Consider the following 17,700-nt stretch of genomic DNA (forward strand, 5'->3'; position numbering starts at 1 on the left):
AGGGTCTTGATACATCTTTGTTGCTGTGGCTTGTTCAATACTACAAAAACTGCAGGGACATAGGGCTGCAACTCTGGCGTGGGGAATTCCTGGAGATGTGGGGGTGGATCCTGGGGAAGGGAATGGGGGGGGGGGGTGGACCCTCTGCAGGATAAAATTCCACAGTCTATTCTCCAAAACTGCCATTTTATCCAGGAGCACTGTTCTCTGTAGTCAGCAAATTAGTTGCAATCCCAGGTGACCTCCAGGCCCTGCCGGGAGGTTGGTAACCCTGTCAGGGACATGCATCTGTAGTGTTGCAGGAAGAGCACTTGCCAGATCACACTATGTCACTGACAGACTGTGTTTGCTCTGGTGAGTCACAAACTGTACAGGCCACTGCTAAGGCAATTAGTCAAGAACCCCAATACCAGGGACGCATGGTCACTGCTCATTCCTCGGAATGGGAGTTCAATGGTTAAAACAAACTGGCTCAATAAATAACAATCAACATTTCACACCAACATCATCTTTCTTCCTTTAACAGTCCCTCCACAAAGGGAAGATAACAACCCCATTTAATATCCTTTGGGAGAGCTGTGGACCCAATGGCTGCTCTTGGCAGGAACTCCAAGCATCAATTGCAAAAAATGCCAACATAATGCTGCTTCCTCTAAGAAGCTTCCAGGTGTCAGGAAGTAATATCATGTGGAAAAGAGCAGAAAGAAATCTTCCATTTGTTCAGCAGGACAACACCCACCATGTAAAAAATGGATGACTCAGGTGTCATAATAAATACACACGATAAAATACACACTAACTAGATTCCTCTGCAGTTCCCTAACAGACAACACATTTTACTGTGTTCAAATATAAACTGCTAGAATCCTCTAGTGATTGCTATCTCCAAACTCTGCATTTTGCCTTAAAGATGCCATAAAATTGGTTTGGGGACAAAACTGGAATCCCCTTTCTCTGCCTAAAAAGCAAGCTATTAATAAGCCCAGCTTTCGCAATAGGAATGGACTTGTTTTATCTTAGCTAGAAGTCTCATGCGACTCACAATGATGTCACAAAGCACTATTCCAGCACACAGAATTCAGCAGCGGAGAAGCTGGAAAGCTATATATCTCATAGCTGACCTACCTTTGAGAATGGCTCCCGCAAAAAAAGTTGGAGAAGGAATTGATCTATAATCAAGCGCTAAGGAGTGTTATAAAAAAATTAAAGAAGCAAAATCAGGAAGAAGTCAATCCAAGAAAGAAACAGACATGAGGAACACAGTGTTTCTATGGAGCAATGCTGGATTACTGCATGTATCAGCAAGTATAAGTGGAGAGGAACTACCATGAACCCACAATTAGATGAGAGTGAAGGGCAGAACTCTCAGAATGACCAAAATGAGACACAAACTACGGAGGAGGAGGGTCTTCCTCTCGAGGGAACTTCTAAAACCCAGCCGAACCAGCAGAAGGGGATGGCTTTATGCACCCCTTCTCAGGATATGGAAGCAGCCAGAGCTTCAGAAGATGTTCACACACTCACCCAACCTTCCTCCAGACTTCCACCTGTATAAAGAGTTATTTTATAATTGTAAGAAATGTATTTGGACCACTTTTCCCTTCAGGAGAAAAAAAATGACAGGCGGGGCGCAGGGAGGCAGAGGCTGGCGGGGTGCAGGGGGACGGAACACAATGTGACACAAAAAACAAAAGGAATTTTCTCTATTTCTCACTGACATTTCCATTTCGCTGTCACCTTTTCCAGCTCTCCTCTCCCTTTCTTACTGGCAATTGCTAAGAACACTGACACAAAAGGAAGGGTACTAACCCTGGCTTGTGTGTCAGGTTCAGATACCAGGACAGGCTCCTTTTGGTTACTTGAGATGGAGGAACTCATTTTCAACCAAACTGCACATCTCTCTTTCTGCAGAGAACAGCATGACTGAGCAAGGAGTAAATAAACAAGTAGAGAAGAGAGGCCTTGCTGGACTGCACCAGTGGTCCACCTTGTCCAGCATCCTGTTTCATGCAGTGGCCAACCACTGATTACTTTGGAGGGCTAGCAAACAGAGCAGAGGGACCACAGCTCTCGACCAACCTTTCAACAACACACACAATTCAAGTTAATGGAGTGAAAACCTCAAAAAAATACAGCACACCAGCTGTTATTGCACTCTTGGACACTTCCCTTCCCCCCCCTGATAATTAACACAACAAGAAAAGGCTTCATAACTATGTCCGACCCTGAGAAAAGTTCTCCCTAATGAAAATTGGAAACCACCTGGTATGACTTGAATACCTTCTGTCCCTGCATCTCCCACAGCACAGAGATATCTGTCACCATGTAACATAGACGGTGACCTGAGCATGTAGAACTAGAGCTCCACTCTATGTAGAAAAGGCAGCGGATTTTAGTTGCTAATGTGGGACTTTCGTACCATCAAGCTCTGTGATTACTAACGAGTTCTTGAGGCACACAACCTATGTTTGCTTGCTCATTTGAGGGGAGATTTGTGATGGCAGAAGAAGGTGGCAAGTACCAGGGTGCAGCTACAAAGGAGAACAAAAAGGACTACATTCCAGTGGGACAAATGGTCCAGGATGAAGAAAAGTTAAAATCCTGAAGGCTAGCTGATTTGTATATGCCATAAGGAGACATAAAACCTCATTCAGTAAAGCCAACCATGAAATAAAGACGCAAACGCCGATCGTCCCCAAGAAAGCAAACTGCTGCCATTTCCCTTCACCCTTGTCCGAGTACTGGTTCACCCTTCAGACCCCACACACCTATCAAGGCAGTCCTTGCCTCTCCCAGTCTAGTCAGAAATGAAAGGCTGGAGCACCACTTGTATACCCTGCAGGGATGCGAGGGGACAGGGAATGGGAAGAGATTACAGGGCTAGAACTGGCTAGTGCAAAAAAATGTTTCTTCCAAGTCAAGGAAGGGCATCTCCAAGCACTACAGCTCGACATGTACATCGCTGTAGGATTTGTCCACCATCCACTCGTTTTGGTCCTCATTCCCGCTGTTTATGTAGTGAGCCATCTCCTGTTGGAACTGGAGCTGTCGTCGCTTGTTGGGATCAACATTGATCCAGTTGTTGGCAATCCACTTAGTTCCTTCAGTGACCAAGCAGCCTCCATGCAAGGAATATTCATCTAGGTCTCCAACCCAGCCTGTAGAAAGATAAAAGCCCATGAAACACTGCACAGAGAATCCCCGCCTCAGTTTCTCTACAATACACCCCTCAGTTATTAATATCTGGTCAGCTAACCAGAATTCAAGTGGAAGTGAAACACATCTAGGACACACTTGGCATCCTATTGCCATGGGGTGACATATTACCTTCTCCATCAGACAGATAATTGTACCAGAAGACAGCAGTGCCTTGCAGGGGTTTTACACGAAGGTTTCCTTTATCACAGTGTTTACGAGTGTCACGAAGGTCGACATCATTCTGGATCAAAGACTGAGAAAGAAAGAAAGAAAGAAAGAAAGAAAGAAAGAAAGAAAGAAAGAAAGAAAGAAAGAAAGAAAGAAAGAAAGAAAGAAAGAAAGAAAGAAAGAAAGAAAGAAATGCTACTTATGCTGGGAATGGTGGAACGCTTGGAGCTCTTCATTATGGTCTAGACCAGGGGTGTTGAACTCATTTGTTAGGAGGGCTGGATCTGACATAAATGGGACTTTGTGGGACCGGGCCATGAGTATCATAAAATGTAATGCCAGGTAGAGGAGATATAAACTTTATAAAGGACACAGGCAAACACCATTAAAGATATTATTTTTTAACTTAAAATACAAACGTGCTTAGAACTCTTGCAATATTTTGTTTAAAACTCTTGCAATATTTTGTTTAAAATGGAAAGGTGGGGGAATAGTGGGATTTGGCAATGCAATTTTTAGAATAAAGCATCAAGAAAAAGCACAAGGATCACAGCAGAAACTAAAAATATAAATGCTCTGAACACAGGAAAACACGAAATGGCTGGGCATTGCAAGCTTCTTCCTCTGCCCCAGGTCCTCAGATTGGCAAGGGCTCTCCAGTGTAATATCCCCCTTTGGCTGTGGGTTCTCAGGTCCATTTAGCAGAGACAAAGCTGGCTCAAAGCATCGCTTTATTTGCAAGGACACAACTCCAGGAAGCATGAGCTTCAGCTGGCCATAGGGATGCTAAGAAGTTAAACTGAGCTCCACTCCACTGAAACACACTGCAGCACAAACACATTGTAGGTTGCTTCCTGCTGCAGCTGGCAAAGGCAAGGCAGAAAAAGCAGGGAACTTTGGCAGCCTCAGACCTTCAAAGGGTGAGGACAGGCAAGGTGGGAGGGGAGTGGAAACAAGCCTTGCAGGCATGATTAAAGCTCTGGGCAGACCAGTTCTGGCTGGACATTTGACACCCCTGGTCTAGACCAGTAGTTCCCAAGCGTTTTGAGTATGCATCCTCTTTCTAATGTCAAAAAAATTCACAGAATTGTCATGTGACAGTATTTCTACTATAAATATATGTGGACTGAGAAAATACATCATGACAGAAACATCAAAAAGACCAAGCTTAGCACATATATGGATTTGCAGACCCTTTGCAATAGCTCTGTGTTCCCCCCGTCCCGGGTCCTCAGCCCCCAGGTTGGGAAGCACTGGTTTAGTCACGTGGAGCCAACTTGATAAATTACACATTCCTCTAATAAAGCAGAAGTGTCTGTAGGATCCCATTTTGCCACAAACTGATCATCTGGAATTGTCCTGTGGTTCCTCCTATCACGCTTGGCATCTCCTGGTTTTCTTTTGTTTTTGACACTCCTCTGTTGCCATATCTTTGACAATATAGGAAACTGTCCTCTCTAGCTCTCACCTTTAACATAAAAGGAAGAAGCTGCAAGGAAGACCTGTTCCAATTTCTGTAGAAGCAGCACCGTGTGCAAAATACATACCAGCTCTTCATAGGTCCTGTTGTCAGCAATAGGAAAGGTAGTCTCTCCTCCTCCAGTCACGTTGTTTAGGTAGAAAAGCACTGTCACATAGCTGTAAAAGACAGGTGCCATTGCAGCAGGTAAGGCTTCTGAAGCATTGAAATCACTCAGCACTCCCCTTTGTACAGTCAGTCACATCCATTATTTAGTGCTTATTTGAGGGCATTACTCACTTCAAAGTCTTGAGTACACAGGTTTCCAGGTGAGTCTAGAGCGGGAAAATATAGGTTCCAGTTTCACAACCATCTCTACTTGGAATGCCAATTTAATAGCTAATGGAAATGGGAAAGTTATTTCTCTTTCCCCTGTCTGGTTGGTGCTCTTTTCACGTTCCAGAGGGACAAAGGGGGCTCTCTCCTGTAACTCCTAATATCAGCTGAGAAAGCCAAGTCACAAATCTGAAAGCAACCAAGGTATCCTGACCTTTGATGACCATATGCACAAGCAAGACAAGCAGTTACATATGGAGGTTTATTTCTTTAAAGACATTCTGGAATTCCTGTTGCCAACATACAACATGGAGCCATGCAAGAACCCAGAAAAATCAACTACTTCACAAGCCAGACTCACCGGCATGATGTTTCAAATGGAGCAGTTTCATTGGTGACCAGTTTGGTGTGACTGCAGGCAGTTTCTGGGAACACTGGTCCACTGTCCATGTGGGCATGGTAGTGTCCTCCCTGGCTGTACTGCACCACTTGCAAGGGTTCACTGTGCTCCACAATCTCTGGGGGCAGGCGGGTTAAATGCATCACCCTGAAGGAGAAGAAGCAGAGGCATCCCAACATCATAAACACACACACACACACTTCTTCTAACCATGCCACAGAGATAAATACAGATTATATGGAGATTATATAATAGAGATTATCTCTAAGAAAGCCAAGTCTCCTTTTTTTGGACCATCACACACCAGCCTGACTGTTTGCCTACTGTATGCCCACCCCCTAGCCCAACTTTAAGGGTAGGGGGTAAGGTCAAGTAAAGATATAAACCAGGGGAGGCCAAACTATGGCTTGGGAGCCACATGTGGCTCCTTCACACATATTGTGTGGCTCCTGAAGCCCCCACTGCCCTTTCAGCAAGCTTGGAGAAGGCACTTGTCTCTTTAAATCACTTCTCCAAGCCACACCAGCCAGCAGCATGGAGAATGCATTTAAAGTTAAAGTTGCTTTCTTTCCACCTCCCTCCATTTGCTTTCCTTCCTTCCTTCCTTCCTTCCCTCAAACATCTGATGTTCATGTCTTGTGGCTCTCAAACATCTGACATTGTGGCTCTTACATCAAGCAAGTTTGCCCACCCCTAATATAAACTAAAGAGATCAAAACATATTGAGTTAAAGACTAACCACAGATGCCACAAAGCCTATGTCAGTGAACCTCAGAATCTGCTTGGCATCTACTTCCTTATTCCATCCACTGCATTTCTTCTCCAAACCACAGTGCCAGTCTTGTCTTTCCTCCCTTCTATTGGATCTAAAGATGTGCCAGTATACCCCCAAAAGGAATTACATATCTGGAAATAGTTGCTCCTATTCTAGGAGAATGCTTGATTTACGTTTCCAACATTTTGTAACTGCCCATCATTATCCTACCATAATAAAAAGTTCCCACAGATCCAACAAGGTTAGGCACTCATGGATTTCTCCAACATCAAAAGGGTAAATGATGTCCCCATTCAAGTCTTGGTTTTATATTTGCTAAGCAAATCTGGTCAGTGCTTAGATGGGAGATCCCTTGGGAATTTCAGGAATGTTGCTCCATGACAGAATAAAGGTAGGATATAAGTAAAATATGCAGAGGCACAATATACTAAAAAAAATTAAAAAGGTAAAGGTAGTCCCCTGTGGAAGCACCAGTCATTTTCGATTCTGGATTGAGGTCACATCACGACATTTTCACAGCAGACTTTTTATGGGGTGGTTTGCCATTGCCTTCCCCAGTCATTTACACTTTTCCCCCAGCAAGCTGGGTATTCAATTATCTCTCTTCAAATGCTTGCTTTTGTTTTTTCATCCCATATCATCGCACACTTGTAAAATGTCCCTTTTCAAAACCAAAGCTATATAATGTGTTACATAACCAACCAAAATAGTGTGCTTTTGAGTTCCCCAGGATTTCTCATCAATTCACTTTATTTACAACATTTTGAATATGTGAGAGAAATGGCATGGATAAATATTTCACATAATTTAGGTGGGGATATTTCCGGCCATGATCTTAGGCCTCACTGTATCTCACACAAGCAGGACATGCTGCAGATTACATTAAATTAGGTAACCATGGGTGGAGAGGGTAACAAGTTATTAGCCTCTGAGATGAAAAAACAATCAGGCAACATCTGTCTAAAAATATAAAATCCAGTAGTTGATCAAATGTCTCCCTAGGGGCAAATGGGACAAATGGGTGCCTGAAATGGCTGAGAAGAAACCCATGGAAATCACTACATTAGCAAAAACTAGAAATTAATTTAAGCGATTCACTAGGTAAAAACATTATCTAGTAGGTGTGTAGCAAGAAAACCACATAAAATCAGTCCAGTCCCAGGTAGAATTCTTGCTGTTATAGAAACATCCTTTTTGATGGCTAAAATTCATTATTTCTCAGAATACAGAGATTGCATATAGCTACTCTGACCAAAAGATTAACATCAACCAAGGTATCATTATACAGCAGGGGTGTCAAACTCAGATCCGGCCCTCAAACTTTGTTATGAGGGCCGGATCTGACAGAAATGAGACGTTGTTGGGCTGGGGCTCAGGCCAGGCCATGTCAGACCAGGCCATGTGTGTACCTATTTAAGATTAGGTGGCAGATATATAAACTTTATAAAGGACACAGACAAACATAATTAAAGGGTTTTTTTTTTAAAAAGGGTTTAAAAAAATAAAACATACTTAAAACATTAGCACTCGTTGGTCTTAAAAGTGCTTTTGTTGTATTTCTCCCATGGGATTCAGGGAACTGGGCAAAGGAAACTGCCTTTTTCCTTCCTTCCCCAGGGGACTAGGAGGGGGAGGAGCCTCAGTCAGTGGAGAAAACAGAGGTTTGGTTCTGTAGCTCCTGTACGATTGAGCAAGCCTAGCAAAGCAAGCTGTGATGCAGAAGGGAGCGAGAGAGAAGGAGAAGTAAGTAGATGACAGCCAGTTGCTCAGGGGCCTGAAAGAAGCCCTCTGGGGGCCTGATTCGGCCCCCAGGCTGCATGTTTAACACCTCTTGCTATATAGTGTGCAAGATTATGAGCACACTTCACCAAGCTGGAAGTTTTAAAAGGGGTAGGGAGGAAGTTCAGGCCATTATGTTAAGGCCTTCTGTCTGCACCTTTTCCCTTTCAGTCTCCTCATAAGGGTAATATGCACATTTACTTGCCAATTGACTGAACATTCAACTATAGCCTAGATTATTAGTAATTTAAGTCAATGGAAGTACAGCAATAAATTTTAAAAAACCCTGACTGTGAGTATCCTAGTACAGCCACAAGTGACAGAGTCCCTATGTTTTGCCCCCAGGAGAGACCTTACCTTTGTTGTATAGAGCGCATGACCTGGTGTGCTCCCTCGCCTTGATACAGCCAGGTGTGCTGACTATTCCGCACTAGGTCACTCACTTTCACTTTTTGGCTTCCCATATACTTGTGGAAGTCCCGGATGTTCAGCTGCTTAAACTCCTCCAAACTCAGCACACCTAGGGAAGGACAGGAGGAAAAAATGCAGGCCGCTTATAAGGGGCATGTTAGGCAGCATGCAGCTGTTTGCAACTGTGCTGCAACAACAGATGCCAAATCAGAGATGCATTAGCCTTCCTGTACCTAAGGGTCTGCCTAAATTGGAAACAAGTATGCCAGTTCCAACACCTACTAGATATCCAGCCCTTTTAACATGTTAACCACAATCACACAGATGCATAAGTGTAATCCTGAGAAGGGAAAACCTATCTCTGGCTAAAAAAAACCTGGATGCCTTAGCAACGAGCTAAAAATGTTAAAAACACAAGGAAACTCCCGTGAAATACTGAAGCCAGGAACTCACTGCAGGGGGGGGGGGGGAGTATCCAGACTCCCTATGTTGTTGCTATGACAGATGTTAGGAGAATTTACCCCTTGGAACTGATTTATGCAGCCAAGACAGCCAGTGTAGGTTGGAGTGGAAGACTAGGATCTGGAAAACCCAGGCTCAAATCCCCCAATAGCTACTGGGTGCCCCTGGGCCAGTGTATCTCCCAGGGTTGTTAGGATAAAATGGGGAAGGAGAGCATGGGAAAGGTGACCTATGTCATCATTAGATAGGTTCTTGAAGGAAGACAGATAGGTTTAGCTAGGAGATGGGGCAGAAAAGCTAAAGCTCTAAAAAGTTCGGAGCATACATATAGTATACACTCGTACATGGGTACAGTATACTCATTGGCCCCCCAAAGATTATCTGCATATGCTTCAGTTGAGAGATCATCCCTCCCCCCTTAGCTTTACATACGTGTTTTAATTGTTATATTGTTTAAGGTTTTAATTAGTTAATGTTTAATATCTGTACATGTTTTTACTGTTGCGAGCCGCCCTGAGCCTGCTTCAGCCGGGAGGGCGGGATATAAATCCAATAAAACAAACAAACAAACATAAGAATAATTTGTATTTAATTACTCTATTAAGATTATACCAAATCTCACACTCCACCCAAAGGAACACTCTGGCCTATATTCTACCACTCTGCTCAGCAAGGCGTGAAGCTTTAGTCCACCTTCAGGACCCTTCTTCTGGCAGAAGAAGCAACTAAGAAGAAGGCTTAGTTGAAGAAGGAGAATGGTAGCTGTGAAGGCCCAGGGTTGGAACTTATTGTTGTGCAAGAAGGCTGACTTTTTTGTTGCTGTTTTTATTCTATTAGAACAATCATATAATATAATTCTGGGTGATATTAAAAAACTTCTGGCAGAAATATTAGAATTAGGTCAACTTGCTATCTTATACCTGAACCAAACAATGTGAAATCTTCAGGCAAGAAGATGATGATGATATTGGATTTATATCCCGCTCTCCACTCCGAATCTCAGAGTGCTTCACAATCTCCTTTATCTTCCTCCCCCACAACAGACACCCTGTGAGGTTGGTGGGGCTGAAAGGACTCTCACAGCAGCTGCCCTTTCAAGGACAACCTCTGCCAGAGCTATGGCTGACCCAAGGCCATTCCAGCAGATGCAAGTCGAGGAGTGGGGAATCAAACCCGGTTCTCCCAGATAAGAGTCCGCACACTTAACCACTACACCAAACTGGCTCTCTGAAGTTTTATTATGGTACAAAGAAAGGGTGAAGTATCTTTAAGACATGGGACTGAATCTGAAAATGTTAGGATCAAAATGAAAGGTAATCTGTGTAGACAATATCCTTTAATATCTATAGCTTCCAGCCAGACTTCAAAGGCAGCCCCCATGTTGAGTGCACTGTAGTAATCTAATCTAGATGTTACCAGGGCATGCACCACAATGGCAAGATCTTTTCTCACAGGAAAACCTGCAAGATCTTTTCCGCCATAGCTGGCTCACCAGCCAAAACTGGTAAAAGGTACTCCTGGGCCATTGCTGCCACCTGTTTATCCAACAGGAGGCCTGGGTTCAGGAGCACCCCCAAGCTATGAACCTACTCCTTTAGGTGAAGTGCAAATCCATCCAGAACATGAGATGTCCCATTTCTTGAGTCAAAAACCCTCCCCACATTGGTAGCACCTCCACTTTGTCAGGATTAAGTTTCAGTTTGTTAGCCCTCACCAGTTCCAAAACTGCCATCAGGCACCTGTTCACAGTTTATACAGCCAACATATAAGGGAATGGCAGAAGTACAGCAGCCCTGGCCCTCAAGTTCATAATGTAAAATGAAGTAATGCAACAGGTCAACAGAGGACAGCCGCCATTGTCATTTATTTCCAGTGCCTGCACCTCTCGCCTATCCCACTGATTCCTTTATCAGCTTCAGCCTCCCATTATTTATTGCCACATCCAGGTTAAGACCTTCAGTTTTCATGCTGCCACATGGCTAACAACGGAAGGAGCAGCACCCGAGAAGCACAGCCACCCCAGACACCAAGGGCACCCAGACCTTAATTGAAGTCCTTTCGTTCACTGATGTTTTCAGGACAGGAAAAGCCACAAACAGTGCATTCTCCCAAGCCTCTCTCGCAGACGTCACACTCTAAAAGGACGCCAGGGTAAGGGGCTCACGCACCGGATTTTGGAGTTCAGCTCTCATTCACTGAGGCGCTGCTTCCCGTTCCAAAGCAAGCCCTCTAGTGCTGTGCAGATCATCAGGCAAGCTGGCAGGGAGTGTGCGCAGTTGGCCCTTTAATTAATCTGATTAGGAACCGGAGAGCTGTTCAACTGATGACATTCTAATTAGAGCAGGAGAGATCATGGTGGACATCCGGGCCAGCAGGAGATCTGGGAGGTCAACAGGATGCTTCAAGGCTCTTGGAACCCACTCTGTCTCCAGGCTCCAGCATCGAGCTGAAGGGTAGAGAGGAAGCTGACAGAGGCAGTATCTAACTACCCTCATATAGGCAGCAGGCAGCAACACAGCAAAAATTAGAGACTGGGAAAAGTCTCTCTCTGAAATAGCATGTCACACAGTTCAGGCACTAAATAGAGAGCTGCTCAAGAGAGTCAAGCATTGCTACATCTCAAACACTTGTTTGGTATGGAAGCAGAAGACACGTTTTAAAAGATTTTGCACAAATGTGTTATATAGAATCACAGAGCTGGAAGGGATCCCCCAGGGTCATCTAGTCCAACCCCCTGCACAACGCAGGAAATTCACAAACACCTCTCCCTAAGTTCACAGAATCAGCATTGCTGTCAGATGGCCATCTAGCCTTTGTTTAAAAACCTCCAAGGAAGGAGAGACTCCCACCTCCCAAGGAAGCCTGTTCCACTGAGGAACTTCACTGTCAGGAAATTCTTCCTAATGGTGAACTGGAAACTCTTATAATTTAGTTTCAACCCACTGGTTCTGGTCCTACCTTCTGGGGCAACAGAAAACAATTCCACACCATCCTCTATATGAAAGTGCTTGAAGATGGTGATCATATCACCTCTCAGCCACCTTCTCTCCAGGCTAAACATGCTCAGCTCCTTCAACCTTTCTTCATAGGACTTGGTCTCCAGATCCCTCACCATCTTCATCGCCCTCCTCTGGACCCATTCCAGCTTGTCTATATCCTTCTTAAAATATGGTGCCCAAAACTGAACACAATACTCCAGGTGTGGTCTTACCAGAGCAGAGTAAGACTGATAAGATGATACTGAGCATACTGTGCCTATTATATCTCAAGGAATGCACCTCACCTCATGGGAGCTTTCCTGCCTATGTTGCCAGCCCCCCACCCTTTCATCTGCACACACACCCCTCCCAGCCTGACTGTACATACTGCCTATGTCATACTGTGAGCAAGTCCTACCAGGCACACAAAGAACATGGGGGAGCAACTGCCATGTTTTGGGTCTCACAGAGAGCCTTGCAGTGGTGAACACAGCAGAGGCTCTTGGGACAGCCAGGGCAAATGCCTCCAAGAAAGCCTTTCTGGGAAAAATCAGGGAGGGCAAACAGTACAACAGCAATTAAACCCCATCAAGTTAGAAGACAAAGATGTCTCTTCCGGCATTGTCTTTTACATGATCTGCAATCACTGACCATTAATATAATTCAGTGCCAAGTGCCCTGTGGCAGTCTAGAATCCCCAGTTCAAATCTCCCCATTGTCCCCCAAATTCCCACCAAAGATATGACTCAGCTTTGTGCCTCCAGTTTTGTAATCCTGAATTATAATTCAACAAAGAACTTCCCTTCCTGCTGCCCTTCCCTGGTGTCATTCAGCCAGATCTATAGCTTCCTCCCAACTGCCCAACTCTCAGGTATTCCTTTATCCTTGTCATAATCTTCTGTTTCTTGAAAATAATCCATTTTATGCTATGGATCAAAAAACAGTGTGTCAGGAATCCTGGCATGAGTTTTCTACTGTGCATTTCATATGTTATTAAGCATCTTCCGAACCCTGTATTGACTGGGAGAATGGAGGCGGGGGGGGGGGGGGAGGGGAGAAATTGTGAATGATTTGTTTGCTTTGCCTAGAATGTAACTAGAAGCCTTGCAGTGCCTTGCTTATCAAGTAACCACAGCAGTTGCCATGTCCCCCTAGCCGAGTATCATCTCTGGCTGGCGTGACCTTGGTTGTTTTGAGAAAATGTCCCTGAAGCTCTCTTCTGGTGGGAACATGTTTGAATGAACTTTGGGCAGGGGACTGTGGTGCTAGAATGTGTACATTATTTTGCTTGCACTATTATCTATCCAGATGTACTGATTATTCCTCAGTTCTGCCTTGTATACCAGCACTTCAATCACTAGTTATCATATGAACTAGTTTTGCTTCCAGCTTATATAAATCTTTATCTATGATCCATCAGAGAAGTTTGTTTGCTGACACTTAGCCAAACCTGACACTGTGTAACTGGCCTGGCTTTAGAGACAATAATTGGAATCTGATTTTGGATACCAATGGAACTGCAATAGACTCCCAACACACACACACTCTTTCTTCCATCTGATGTCTTCCAGAACAGGGCAGATAATCTTTGCTGTCTCTCTTGATCTATCCCCTCCTTCTTATTTTCCAAACCACATGCACACCTTTTGCTCAAAGAGTAATTTCTGCTCCAATCTGGTAGCTCTGCTGAATGTTTGATTGTTGTCGCTATATTAGTTAGGATAAAGAATTTGCCTGTTTTGATTTAGTACGACTAGTATTTGCTTAGGATAAGACAGCTCCAGCTGTTGCACCAAATCCCTCAAGAAACTCTGTATTCCTTTTAAATTGGGTCTCTGTCATCCTTTTAGTACTGAGAGCTCGCTACTCACACCCATCTCTTCAGGTAAAAGATGCCAGTTTTCTGTGCTCCACACAAACACACAAATTAATTCCGTGTTGATCTGAATGTTTCTTCACATGTGTTTGTGGGGTTGTGGTAACACCTTTTACAACCTGTTCATAAAGCCCTCCTGGAAGCTCCTTCCATTTGTGAAATCCAGTCATTTAGGGATAGTGGAGTTGTATCAGAGCCCTTTAAACTGTAGCCCCAATGTTACAGAATTCTCTTCACCTTTGTCTGCAGATTTCAGAAAGGAATGCAAAAGGAAAGTTTTTCTTACTTAGTCCCTATCAGTTTAATTAGCCTTGTACCTTAGCTTTTATTATCAGGCCAAGAAACCTCCTTATTCTGGAATATTAATAATCCATAGAGTAATTTTCATTTTGTAGTATTCAAAATTTGTTACATCTCCTGAATAGCTTATCTATGTGTTTCCTCACTACTGAACTTCTGTGTGATAATGGTAGGTCTCTCAGCCCTAAGTTTCCACGATTCTCTTGTAATGCTTTCCCTGATACTTGCAATATTCATTGTTGTCTGGGAAAGGCAAGATGTTTCTGCACCTGCACGGACTGAATTTGAGACTAGTGGCCTTGAACACAGAATAACCCAGCCTGAGCATTACAATTCATAAAGGACAACACTAAAATACATCAAGCAGGAGACTTGGGAATACCTCTTCTGGTTCCTCTGGCTCAGTTTCTCATTCTGCCAACAGGGCTGGTGAAACAAAGCCCAGTTTTTGATTCTCCTGCTTATTTAAAGCTTGTACCCAAAATGCCCTAGACTTTTTGAGCAAATTTATATTCATTTTTTTTAAACCTTCAAATAAATTTGTTTCTTTACTATTTTATGGACGTTCTTGTGCTGTGCTCATTTGGGAGCTTCTTTCTTAACTGGATCATAATAGGCCAAGCTCATGGGATGGGGGAGTGAACAATGAATGATGCAGAAGCTGGCACTAACTCCATCTCACCATTGCCATCTGGATCCGCTTTCACAGCAGCATACATCTCCCGGATGCTCTCTGGGGTCATCCACCTGCCGTTTCCTAGACGGGTGTGTGTCAGCACCTGAAATTACAAATATGTCAGTTTCTGAGCATATTAAGTTGGCCATACATCCCTAGAAACTGGAGCGCAACAAAGGCATGTGATTTGCCAAGGATCATGTGGCTGAGCAGCCTACATTCAGATCTCCCAAACTTATTCTGTCATTGCTAGGCAGCAATGTCTTTCAGAAAAATGGCTACAGTTTTTGGGGAGGTTACTGAGGGCAAGTTCAAGCGTTAATGACCACATGAACTAGAAATGAATTGTACATGTGAGCACAACCATAGCATAGGACACCACAGTTAGAACTTTCATATCCCCTCTGACACAAAAAAGGTACTTTGAGTTCAGAGGAGAGTCATCAAGTGATAAGACACAACAATGTAATGTGTATTAAACAGCTGGATTCAACAGCACACATGAAATTTTCCAGACCTGTTCAATCTAGAAGTAAAATCTATTTGTACTGTTGCATGCAAGGTCAAATGTAATGCTCAGCTCTCTATGAGTAAAGAAACTCTAGTGAAACAGAACCAGTTTTACTGCAAGTACTCCCAACCCTGTTAAGAGCCAGAGATGTGGAAGTTATCTGGACACAGCCTATCAGTCTTTCAACTTGAGAGAACCATTAAAGACAACAACTGATTACACTTTTGACTAAGGGCCCAACAATATCAACATTTCTTTCCAGGCTTCTGGCCTATATGAAAGTTGCCTTTCTAGCAGTGCCAATCTAGACGTGTACAGATTGTCCTTGAATGCTCATGATGTACATGTCTGTGGGCAAAGGAGCTCAGTGTTTGCACAGTATATCACAGAGAGTTTCAAAATGTTGTCTCCTGCATACCTCCTTGAGCTGCAGCTGTCCATCTTGGTTATGGTCCAGTAGATTGAAGATATCCATCTGACTGATATCTATCATTTCCATTGCTTCCTCATAATCATCTGTGGGCAGGATCTGGCTTTTCTGTAGCCCTTTCAGCTGAGCCAGATGGATAATTAGTTTACATTCGTCCTCAGTCAGAAAGTCTGGAATTTCTGCCGGGGGGGGGGGGAGTGCAAATTTTTATCAATGTCGACCACCAAAACAGAACACCAAATAAGATTCACAACATATCTATATGGGATGAAAACAGCAAGACCTTTCCCTTTAAAGTCATCCCATCCATTGCCATGTGATGTCTCTCCGCCATAGCAAGCCAAGCACAATTAGCAATACAAAGACACTAGGAAATACATGTCCTTTTGTTTTACCTAGACTTGTAGCAAGAGCAATTAACAGACAGCTTTTATTACCTTTTATTGGTTTCTCACTCAAATGCTATCCAGACAAAATGGACTTCCAGTTTATTACACTATTTTGCCATATGATCCTAACTTTGTATCAGTTTACACTCTTAACCCACCAGCTATATGTACTTCCGTTCACTGTACCCCATCCCCCCGTCTGAAGAAGTATGCATGCATATGAAAGTTTACATTTTGAATAAAACTTTGTTTGTCTTAAAAGTGATATTGACTCCTACTTTGTTCTATTGCTTCAAACCAACACGGCTGCCCACCTGGATCTTTGCAAACCTTGATCATGAGCAAGAAAAGCAACAAACTCCCATCAAGAACAGAATAGGCAGGAAGGTGTGGTGACAAAATGACCCCCAAAGGTACCTTCATTCTATCAAAGGGGATGTGTATGGCCTAGGTTCCAGCTTACTAGACCTCCAGGTGGACTTCACCTTTTCAGCTTCTACCTCCTCCCAGAAATAAGAATCTTTCAGCACTTGAAAGAAGACTTGACAGAAGCACCTGTTAACACCCTTCTGGTAACCAACCATCTCTCTTCTTTTCCTCCCTAACTTTAAAGACAACTTTAAAGACTTCTTCAATTGGGGAATTCTAGGTCTTTCCTGGTCTCACACGAAGCAAGTTTAGGCTTTTTATGCACATGCAGAATGACCCAATAAATGCTAATTTCATTCCAAAAAATTAACTTTCACTTTTAATTAACTGGTCTCAAAAAGGAAGAGGCATTACTGAGCAGCTAGATTACTATGATTCCTTGATCAATACTTGTTCCGGCTATTTAAACAATTGTGTGTGTGTGTGCGCGCGCCTGTGCCTGGAAGTTATGGCAACCTGTGGTGACCCCTACTGGGGCATGAAGGGCATTCAGAGAAGTGGCTTGTTAGCCTGCTTTGCCTCCTGGCTCCTGGTATTCTCTGGAGGTCTCCCTTCCAAATACTTGCCAGGTTGGCCCTGCTGAGCTTCCAAGATCTGATGAGACTGGCCTTGCCTAGGCTTATCCAGGTCAGGACCTTATTCAGGCTTTTTGTCGTTAAACTTTTAGGCAACAAAAATTCCAAACATTAATTAATTTTCAAACACGTTTTAGTGTCCAAACATTTTACATGCATCTTTTTCATTTTTGCAGATAGCCTCTAAGAAATACTATTACCATTTAAGCACATTATGTAGGAGCTATTGTCACAGAATCTGAACTGTGATCTTAACTCAGCACTATATGTGCTACCTGACAATGACCACATCTAAAGAATGACATGTACAAAAGGCAAGGTCTTATGCATGCAATAATAATAAAATATATATTAACAACAACAATAATCACAACTCTTTTTGAGTTTCCAAGCTCAGTGACAGGTGAGAACTTTACTAATTCAGTTCCCAACTGTCACTGAACTTGGAAACTCAGAAAGAGGTTGTGGAAAGAAAGAAAGAAAGAAAGAAAGAAAGAAAGAAAGAAAGAAAGAAAGAAAGAAAGAAAGAAAGAAAGAAAGAAAGAAAG

The 17,700-nt window shown here is 43.3% G+C and overlaps 1 protein-coding gene across 1 annotated transcript in view; it reads right to left on the reverse strand.

The window, feature by feature from the left end:
* Nucleotides 1-2,387: 2,387 nt before the first annotated feature.
* Nucleotides 2,388-17,700, reverse strand: part of P4HTM (prolyl 4-hydroxylase, transmembrane) — a 29,743-nt gene continuing 14,430 nt past the window's right edge. The window contains exons 3-9 of the mRNA XM_060239391.1: nucleotides 15,748-15,938; nucleotides 14,825-14,921; nucleotides 8,473-8,635; nucleotides 5,523-5,708; nucleotides 4,914-5,004; nucleotides 3,328-3,451; nucleotides 2,388-3,158 (exon numbers count right to left, since the gene is read on the reverse strand). Coding sequence (XP_060095374.1) covers nucleotides 2,941-3,158; nucleotides 3,328-3,451; nucleotides 4,914-5,004; nucleotides 5,523-5,708; nucleotides 8,473-8,635; nucleotides 14,825-14,921; nucleotides 15,748-15,938 — 1,070 coding nt within the window. The 3' untranslated portion in view covers nucleotides 2,388-2,940. The remainder of the gene's footprint in view (nucleotides 3,159-3,327; nucleotides 3,452-4,913; nucleotides 5,005-5,522; nucleotides 5,709-8,472; nucleotides 8,636-14,824; nucleotides 14,922-15,747; nucleotides 15,939-17,700) is intronic.

Source organism: Heteronotia binoei, chromosome 5, assembly GCF_032191835.1.
Source record: "Heteronotia binoei isolate CCM8104 ecotype False Entrance Well chromosome 5, APGP_CSIRO_Hbin_v1, whole genome shotgun sequence".
In the NCBI taxonomy this organism is placed as follows: domain Eukaryota; kingdom Metazoa; phylum Chordata; class Lepidosauria; order Squamata; family Gekkonidae; genus Heteronotia; species Heteronotia binoei.